Below are 10,354 nucleotides of genomic sequence, written 5' to 3'. Positions count from 1 at the left end.
AGACCATCCACAATGGTGTGGGACTTTTTTTGGTCCCCCACATTTAATACTAATATTTTGAGGGTTTCTTATTTTTAGTAGGAGCATTGGTGTGTATTTGGGTTTGGTCCCCCAAATAAAATAATATTATTTTGAAAGTTTAAAGATTAATTATTTAAAGAAAGAAAATACAAAAACATACAATTTAGAAATTAATAACATTAAAAATATAACATAAAAACATCAAAACCAAAACAAACATTTTATTCAACTCATAGAAATTTTAAAATCAAACTTCATTATCCGGAAGATGTCCAAAGTTTGTCCAAATATGCTCAATCAAATCATGTTTTAGTTGATCATGAGCTTGTTTATCCCGAAGTCTTGTTTGACGAGTAATCGTACTGCTGATATTTGAACCCACACCGGCGGCACCAACGGTAAATGTTTGATCCACATGTTCTCCGTGTTGAAATTCAGAAATAATGTTTCGGTAACTGTATGTATGTCGTTCGTCTTCGACAATCATATTATGGAGTATTATGCATGATCTTATTACATTTGCCATTTTGTTTTTATCCCATAAACGAGACGGATTTTTAATAACGGCGAATCTAGCTTGCAAGACTCCAAAGGCACGCTCAACATCTTTCCTAACAGCTTCTTGTTTTTTAGAAAAGAGAGATTTTTTCCTACCTTGTGGAAGTCGGATTGATTGAATAAAAGTTGCCCAATTTGGATAAATACCATCAGTGAGATAGTACGCCAAGTTGTACTCCCTTCCGTTGACAACAAAGTTGACTTCCGGAGCTTGACCGGTTATTATGTCATCAAAAACATTAGATCGATCAAGAATATTAAGATCGTTCATAGTACCTGGAGCTCCAAAAAAGGCATGCCATATCCAGAGGTCATACGAAGCTACTGCTTCCAACACAATTGTAGGTTTTCCGGTTGACCGTGAATACATGCCTTTCCAAGCCGTGGGACAATTCTTCCACCCCCAATGCATACAGTCAATGCTACCAATCATCCCGGGAAATCCACGCTGTTCATTCTGAAAGAGTAGTCTTTGTAGATCCTCCTGTGTAGGACGTCTTAAGTATTCATCTCCAAACACTTGGATGATGCCGGCGGTAAATTCGTGCAAACATTCTCGAGCTGTCGAAGCACCAATTCGGACATACTCGTCAACACTGTCAGACGAAGTACCATATGCCAATTGACGAATTGCTGCAGTACATTTTTGTATAGGTGAAAGACCAGCACGTCCGGTTGCATCCTGGCTTTGGCGGAAATATTGGATTTCGGTAGAGAGACGTTGCACAATTCGCATGAACAGTGGCTTGTGCATGCGAAACCGTTGCCGGAATAAATATTCTGGATATGTGGGAGTGTCACTAAAATAATCATTCCAAAGATTATTGTGGCCTTCTTCCCGGTTTCGCTCGATAAAAATCCTTTCTTGTGGCTGGTTTGGTTCGGGGATATTTTGGGAGACATCATAAATATTTTCTAAATAAGCATCAAAATGATCACTATCATCTGCTTGGTAGTGATAGTGATCATCATCTCCATGGTAATGATAATGGTTTGAAGATGATCCCATTTCAAGAGAAAGGAAAAGAAATGAAGAAATGACTTTGTATTAAAGAGAGAAGAAGAGAATGGAAGTTAAAGGAAGAGAGCGAGAGTATTTTGTTGCTTTGATCTTATTTGATGAAATGAGTTGCTACTTTGGTTATGAAGAAAGGAAGATAAAGAAATGACTTGTGTTGTTGGTTTGGTCGTGTTTGGTGTGAGTTATCATATATATAGTGGAGTTCCAGTTTGTAACCCGTGAGAGACCAAAACAAAAGAACATACATGATTACACCAACAACAAGTACCCGTGACAGAGACCAACACGTCCGTAGTCAAAATACATGTAATACCCGTGAGAGACCAAAACAAAACAACATACATGATAAGAAAACAACAAGTACCCGTGTAAATCATTACACCAACATGAACAAAATACATGTGAAAATGATGATTACACCTACAACCAGCAAATCAGTAAATTTTCTTAACTTATTTTCCTTACATATCTCATTAACTACATTCTCCAACCTTACCAGTTTCTGTTCAGTTGCGTTACTCTCATCATTGAACAAGGTTAAGTAATCTACCTTCTCAGCCATCACTTCATATCGTCTATCACTGTCCCTCAACTCCTCCATTACAGCCACATCCCACCACTTGTGAATATGCATCTCACCATCATCGACATTTGGACATGTGAAGAACCTGCAATAAATAAGGAGTTAGTACGTATACGAAACTTACACTTATACTTTATTTAAACTTATACTTCATCACATACCTTCTGTTGTAGCAGTTGGTTAAAAAAGGCTTCGCACCACAATAACATTCCTTCGGGAATCCATGCTCCACCTCCGGTTGAGGTGGGTATTGCCTAGACTCTGCTTCATCCATACGAATCAATGCATCTAGCTCTCTATCCGCAGTGTCCTCTGAGTACTTATCAGCCAGATCAGATGAAGAAGGCTGGGAATAGCTATAGTCGTGGCCCATGTCTTACGTAACCTGAAGATAAACAAGAAGAAGCAGATTAGACTTAGTACAACAATACACAATCTGATTAAGTTAGTTTATACAATAGCCGAGTTACTAGAAATTACAATAGCCGAGTACTAAAATAGACTTATATTAATTTAGATTGAAACAAGAAATACACAACTGAGCAAGAAATACTTAAACAGGAAATACAAATCAAACAACCAGGGAATACAAATCAAATACATAAGCCGAGTACTAAGCAAGAAAAACAAACAACAAACACATTCTATAATATCAGAAATACTGGGACACTATCTTGTTCATGATGATTTCTTCACTCGCACTCAAGGGTTCTTTTTTGGCTAGGAGAGTGTCTAGGATGGCCAGCTTCTGTAGTTTCTCCTTTTCAGCTAATTCCTCTTTCTTGACATCCCACATGCTCTTATACTCAGCAAGAGTCTTCACGTTTGTGGACTGAGCATTGTTCCTCTTCGCCTTGGCAGCCTTGATCCCTTCTGGCCTCTTCTCAGACTCCTCAACACTGCAGCTTGATGACTGCGAACCTTCACCAGCTTGTTTCCTCTTTGTTGCAGGCTGAGCTGGGGTCGTGTTAATAGTGTTAAGGGATAGAAATTTCTGCTCAAACCTTAAACGAAACCAACAATGTTCAAGGTTGAATCTCTTGTTATGGGCAGCGAAGTAGATATCATGTGCATTCTTCATGATATCATTTTCAGAATGACCAGAGCTGTTCTGTCTCTCCGCAGCTGCGAATGCGGCACAGAACTTGTTAGTATGGTCATTTATCTTGTGCCAACGCTGCTTGCAATGTGTCACCAGCATCTGTTCCCCACCGTTTCTAGCGTGAGGAGTGTCACAATAGTATTTTTGAATCCTGCTCCAGAAGCTTCCTCCCTTTTGTTGATTTGCAACGATGGGATCTTTTGAAGTGTTGAGCCATGCGGAGATCAAGACTTCATCATCAGCAGGTGTCCATGTCTTTCTCTCCTTGCGCTCTTTTGGTGTTTCTTGCGAGCTGTGAGGAGAAGGTTGGGAGCTGTGAGGAGAAGGTTGGGAGCTGTGAGGAGAAGGTTGTGAGCTCTGTCCAGAAGGTGGATAACTTTCCCAATGAAAGTTATCATTTAAACCACCTTCTTCTTGACTGTTAAGCAAGTTGAAGTAAGAAGAAGACTGAAAGAAGGGATTATTAGAATCCATAGGAAGAAACGGATAAGGAAGAGAAGGAATGCGAGGAGAAGAGAAGATAAGAGCAGAGAAGAGAAGCGGGTATAGAAGATGATCAATGCGAAGAGAAGAGAAGAGAAAAGCAGAGATTAGAAGCGGGTATAGAAGAGAAGGAATGCGAAGATAAGAGATGCGAGTATAGAAGAGAAGTGAATATCATTTACAAGTGAGAAAGGGAAGATAAATGAAAGAGATTTATGGTTTAAAACCTTACTTGCAATAACTATCAAAACTTAAAGACCAAACAACAAATGTCTAATCACAATTTATGACAAGTACACATTACAACTACCAAATTAAACAAGAAACTATGAACAAACAACACTAAAATTAAATACAACCAACTACACAACAATGCTACCAATTTATTACAAGTAAACATTACAACTACCAAATGAGAAACCTAAAAAAAAACACAACCATACGAATCAATGCGAGACATCATACGAATGACATTGTTAAAAAAATTTATCCAAAAATCATACGAATGACAATGACTATCTTAATCAACCAAAAGTTGTATCAAAATCAATGTCAAAAACATTTTACCAACCATACCAATGACACAACAATCACCAAATTGAAAACCTTGATAAAAAAAAATTTAACCTATCTCAATGTTAAAAAAATAGACCGAGACACAAAGATGATGATCCTTTAACATTTAAGAAAAAAAAACCAAAGTTTAACGATACTCAATGTTTTAAAAAAATTTTGACCAAGACACAAACATGTTTATAAGATCAACAACTACAGCAAAGGACAAACGACACAGACACAACTCGATCTTCACACAGAGACATAACGATCCATCGAACAAATGAAAAAAACAAAAAAAACACCAAAGAAACATAACCTAAATCATTTACCCTAATTCAATATCCCTAAATCAATAACCCTAATTCAATAACCCCAATTAATTAACCCTAATTGAATAACCCTAATTCAATTACCCTAATTCGCAAACCCTAATTATCTAACCCTAATTCGATAATCCCAAATCCCTAACCCTAATTCGATAATCGGCGCCAATCAAGGTTAAATCTCATGTAGTGGGAAGAAGACTAACCTTATTTAGACGGATATCATCGGGAGAGAAGCTCGAACCGCCGGACAAGCTTCGGGTGACAGGGACAGATCGCTTCGGGAGAGAAGATCGAACCGCTGGACGTCTTAGGTATTGAAGATCGGACCGGCTTCGGATGCGACAGAAGATCGGCTTCGTTAATCTGGCAAGATTTTCCGGTGAAAAGAACAGAACGTCGTGGAGGATCGAATCGCCTTCGTGGTCGCCGTCAAGAGGGAGAAGAAAGAACTCGGGATGATTTTGTCTCCCGAATACATTTTTTTTAGACCTAGCTTATTCGAGAACAAATCACACGGCTACACGTGGCGAAGAGGACGGTAAAAAAACGTCCCCAAATAAGAACCGTTTTTCAGATATTGGGCTTTTTTCATTTAAATTTAAATCCAATAAATATTGGGGACGGGCCAAATCCACGCCATTGTGGATGGTCTAAGAGGTGTGATTTAAAAGGTGTAAAAGTTAATGGATGTGATTTTTGAAACCAGGAGGTACAACAAAGAGATGCAAAAACTAAGAGGTGTGATTTAAAAGGTGTAAAAAATAATGGATGTGATTTTTGAAACCAAGAGGTACAACAAAGAGATGCAAAGACTAAGAGGTGTGACTTTTGAAAGATGGGGGTGCGACAAAAAGACACGATTAATAATTTTAAACCGTTGGATTAAAACTGTAACTAATCTCATCCGTTGGATTAAAAGTTGACACAAAAAAGTGGGTTTGCTATTATATATAGATATATCGATAATACGCGTAAGACCTTTAAGGTTATACGCGTTCACTCTTATCAGACACTAATTGATAAGAAATATGTTGATAATCTTTGTTCAGCAAAAGTTAGAAATTATTCTTAATTTATTTTTGAAAACAAAAAAAGAAATGGTAGAATCTACAAAGACTTTGAAAGACCAATCACTTTCCAACATTAAGTGAAGATATAGAGATGGACCTTGTCACTTGGAGGTTCGAGTTGGACCAAAAAAAATAGACTCAAAAACCAAACACAAAAGACTTTTTCTCCCCTCATGTCTATTTCCGCGTCTATCACCATTTCAATTAAGCTCTTTTTTCTGATTATCATGATTTTAACTTATGTACTACTAGCATGCATACAATCTTGGGGTTGCCAAAAGAAAACAAATATTATATATCCTTGCTATGTTACAAGTTTTATATGTACATATGGCACTATGCACTATGTCAGAATCAGATGCTACTAAAAAAATATTTTAAACAATAACTGAAATCGAATCTTGAAAAATCAGTTATACCTAGAGTGATTCATGGTCCAATATAATGGCTTTCTTGAGAAAGAACAAAAAACATTGACAAGGAGATCTAAGTTCGAGTCTACTAACGAAGTCATAACCCAAATTTCACATTTATAAAATAAAAAAGTCAGTTACAACTAATTAAAAAAATAAATTAGAGTATTTAGTTTGGAAATTCTATATGAACTGAGGCCAAATTGTTTTGGATGAAAATTTTGTATCAAATTAATTCTCATGTTTGTAAACCAAACAAAATATAAACCATAATGAATAGATAGATAGATAACTATAAAGTAGACCCAATTTTGTCTTAGTCCTACGTAAGCAGATCTCATCTAAATTTGCATGTATACTTTGACAATCGGAGCTAGCCAAAAACACACTTTCAGGGTCTATCTATAGATTATAAGTCAAGATAGACCTTGACAGGACATTCAATCTTGTAAAGCTAAAATATTTGTCTAGTACGTTTTATCTTGTTCTTTTTCCCTAAGTTTTTGTTTTGTTAGAAGTCTCGTATCTGGTTTATAGAAGTCATACATGTAACTTATGGGTCAACACAAATACACATCTTATTTTTGTCTATTATCGAAAGTTTTGCAAGACTTTTTTAGTGATGTTTTTTATGAGTTTCTTATGAAAGAGATTTGTAATATATTGTAATTTCATAATTGTCTTTGTAAAAAAAATTAGAATCATAATTGTGAGCAAAAATAAAGAACGCTAGTTTGTCTCTGAAAGAAGCAAACCCACGTGCATGAAAGGCGCGTATAGCGAGTGAGACACACGTTATTGGGCCTTTTCGCATAAATAAGGAATTTAAATGGCCGAGAGCGCGTGGTTGGGCCTTCCATCACTTTTTTTTGTGAAATTATGAACATATTAATAACGTATTCGTGGACGTAGCACAAATTAATCAATTTATCTTTTTGACATTTTCACGTCGCATATTTTTCGTTAATATACCGGAACTTAAACATGAGATTTCAGTTATAAAAAGTGGACTCACCTTAACCACTATCCTAGTAAATGTCAGAAATGTTACAGAAATCTCGAAAATGCATTACTTAATATGGAAAACATAGTATTAAACCAAGTGCCTTTGGCCTAGTGGTAAAGGGGCTCCAGCTGGAGCTTCCGCCCTGGGTTCAAATCCCCTTGGCCACCCAGAGACGCCTTAAGTGGTAAGAAAACGTGGATTTCTCGTGGGCCTCGTGGGATTAGTTTTTGGGCCTAGAAAACCTTTAGGATCCCCACGGTTAACAAAAAAAAAAAAAAAAAAAACAGAAAACATAGTATTATTAAACGGTCTGACCACATATAGTTTTGTTTGACAAATGAAAAATATTTGTGTTCAGTATGGTCCACGGAAACAGGGTCATGTCTGGATTAGCAGAACCGTGTTGGAGCTGTACAAATTCATGCCAAGTCAGCATCCAAGTGTCTGACGTGGAACTTATGACCTCTTCTACGCTCTTGACTTCCTCAAGACTGGACATGTTCAACCCTTTTTTTATGTTCGTTCATTTAGATGCAAACCAAAAAGATAAGAAAGAAACACACTCATAATTTGTATTTTCATATAAAGTGACCTCGCTTCTAGTTCTAATTATGTAGTAGAGTTAATCACCTTCTAATTTTTTGTTTACTAAAGAAAAAAAATACAGCAACGTGATCACCACCTATATATCTATCTATCTATCTATATCAATTTAATTAACCAAAAATGTGAATAATTTGAGGTAACAATAATAAAATATTTGAAGTTGGAAGTCGTGGTTAAAAAGTAAGTCTTTGCTAACGACTGGAAAACTTTTAATCTTGGGTAAACCAAACCAAATCTTGGTAAGAAACAAGTATACTAGAAGAAACATTAGATTAAAAAATCATTACTGAACAATCAAGTAGCCAAATTTTACCACTTTTTTATAAGTAGGTTTACTCTGCTTTCTTCATTTGACTTTTCTCTCTCTCTCCTTCTTTTTGATAATACACAAATCATATATATACAAACACTCATGTACCCTCCCTTTTCCCCTAATCATCACATAATCATTATTCTTCTCTAGAACCATCATCACATTCACATACACTCACACATCTATCTCTCTCTTTTTATAGAATATTCATCTTATAAAGTGGATTCCATGGATAATAGATCGCCAAGATCAAGAGGAATCTTGGGTCCGAGACCAACACCATTGAAAGTTCGTGGAGATTCGCACAAGATCATCAAGAAGCCACCATTGGCTCCCCAGCAGCCGCCGCCGCAACCACCACAAATCCATCAGCAAGTACAACCGCAATCGCGGCCGCCTGGTGGTCCAGTGATCATATACACCGTATCTCCAAAGATTATCCATACACACCCAAATAACTTCATGACATTGGTTCAACGTCTCACAGGCAAAACCTCTAGCTCCACAACCTCATCATCTTCCTCTTCTACAGCTATGTCAGCACCAAACGACACGTCAGCATCATTTGATGCATCCCATGGTTTGATATCTCCGGCGGCTCGTTTCGCTTCTACTGAGAGAGCTAATACCTCGAACGAACTAGGGAAGTTTGTGGGAGGCGTAGGGACTATGGATCAATATTATAATCATCATCATCAACAACAACAACAACATCAACATCATCCGATCGAACGGCCAAGTTTTCACCATGCTGGTATTTTATCACCTGGACCCACGTCTCTGCCGTTGATATCACCGGACTTCTTTTCTACGGCTGGACCTACCGAACCTCAAGGTTATTCGTCATTCTTCAACGACTTTAATTCTATCCTTCAGAGTAGTCCATCGAGGATACAGTCTCCTTCTTCTATGGACGTTTTCAACAATTTTTTTGATTCTTGATTGAGTTATTATATCAAGTTGAACTAGTATACGAGTCTTATAGGGGAAAAGAAAGATAATGCTTTACGATTTTTTTATCATTTTTTAGAGACATTCGGATGGAGTGAGAGGGTTTCGAATTCTACTTGTTGCATTAGTGATGATGACGTCATTTTTAATATCAATTTGGCAATTTGATGATATGTGTATTCGTGTTTGGTGGGCGTCGCAGATATATTAAAACTCTTTATCTTTAATGACTCCTTGTCCCAGATATAACTGCTATGTGCTCATCGACTTATCCAATTGGAGGGCATTAAATTAATTTACTGTTTGTGTATAATCCTTCTGACTCTTGGGTTTGTAGGTAAATTGGTTTTCGTTAGTGCTAGTATAATATTCTTCAACATTATGCGTGTTGGTTTGAAATCCAAATATAGATCGATTATATCAATTCAGTGGGCTAAAGTGAAAGAACTTTTCACATGTGTAATTGACTTTTATCGCCAAAAAAAAGAAACAATTTATAAGAGAAAACTGAAGAGCTTGAGGACAAAACAGTGACGGTGAAAAATAGCGAGAGGGTAAATTAAGAATTTTATACTTAAAAGGTTTTACACGATAACTCAATATGAAAATTACTATCAAGGCCAATAACGTTGCAAGAGGGCAACTTCTGTGTTTTGAGTATCAAACCAACTGAGGAGTGAGGTATACGGGTTGCTCCTCTTATAAATAGCCGATAATAACATGAGTAAGTCCGATATATTTTCGGATCCAATAAAATGCGAAGTTACAAGCAGAGAGGTACGCGTACTTTGTTATGGTTCTCAACCATGCATACGATAAGAAATTATCGCAATTCTTGATCCAAAAGTATATCGGATTGAATCTTATTATCAACTATACTTGTGGAGAACGACTGACCTGACTCTCTTTTTTATAGAAGACACAAAGAAAACCCTAGATAGGTTAAGGAACTAGTGTCCCTTAATTAGGATCACTTACCAAATCCCACTAAATATTCGACTAATAAATCTTTATAAAAATAAAATATCTCTCATTCCAAATTCTCATCACTTTTCATGATCCTGATGTGCCATAAAACTAAGACAAAAGTCGGAGAGTGATTTCTTTTCAGAAGATACACACATTGAATGTTTGTTGGAATATGTTTGGGTATAATAATCTAACTTTGGTCGTGTTATTAGGTTTGATTAGTAATTTCATATCATATTCAGAAATCGGAAGAAAACGAAGATAGTTGTCAAGTGTGATAGGATTGTGTATACATATCTTGATTCAACATATTGGATCAATGTTGCATTGAAGAGGGTTGGTTTTAATGGCTTTAAACCACAAATAAGAAACTG

General features: G+C 36.6%; 2 protein-coding genes and 1 long non-coding RNA gene across 3 annotated transcripts; 1 reads left to right on the top strand and 2 right to left on the bottom strand.

Moving 5' to 3' along the window:
* On the bottom strand, nucleotides 1,833–2,437 carry LOC104756491. The gene is made up of 2 exons (XR_762307.1): nucleotides 2,345–2,437; nucleotides 1,833–2,268 (listed from the first exon to the last, which is right to left on the bottom strand). It is a non-coding gene; the product is annotated as an uncharacterized LOC104756491 (long non-coding RNA).
* LOC104759331 (glutathione S-transferase T3-like) lies at nucleotides 2,836–3,759 on the bottom strand. The gene has a single exon (XM_010482276.1). The coding sequence runs from the start codon at nucleotides 3,757–3,759 to the stop codon at nucleotides 2,836–2,838; it is 924 nt and encodes a 307-aa protein (XP_010480578.1).
* LOC104756490 (nuclear speckle RNA-binding protein B-like) lies at nucleotides 8,091–9,238 on the top strand. The gene has a single exon (XM_010479094.1). It carries the CDS (start codon nucleotides 8,289–8,291, stop codon nucleotides 9,000–9,002), a length of 714 nt encoding a protein of 237 aa, XP_010477396.1. The 5' UTR covers nucleotides 8,091–8,288; the 3' UTR covers nucleotides 9,003–9,238.

The sequence above is a fragment of the Camelina sativa genome, chromosome 17 (genome assembly GCF_000633955.1).
Source record: "Camelina sativa cultivar DH55 chromosome 17, Cs, whole genome shotgun sequence".
Taxonomy (NCBI): domain Eukaryota; kingdom Viridiplantae; phylum Streptophyta; class Magnoliopsida; order Brassicales; family Brassicaceae; genus Camelina; species Camelina sativa.
The sequence above is the reverse complement of the archived record's forward strand: the minus strand, read 5'-3'. Positions and strand labels throughout refer to the sequence as shown.

Bases quoted from the DNA above. Each gene is read 5' to 3' on its own strand.
- LOC104756490 (XM_010479094.1), top strand. From the start codon at position 8,289: ATGGATAATAGATCGCCAAGATCAAGAGGAATCTTGGGTCCGAGACCA.
- LOC104759331 (XM_010482276.1), bottom strand. From the start codon at position 3,759: ATGGATTCTAATAATCCCTTCTTTCAGTCTTCTTCTTACTTCAACTTG.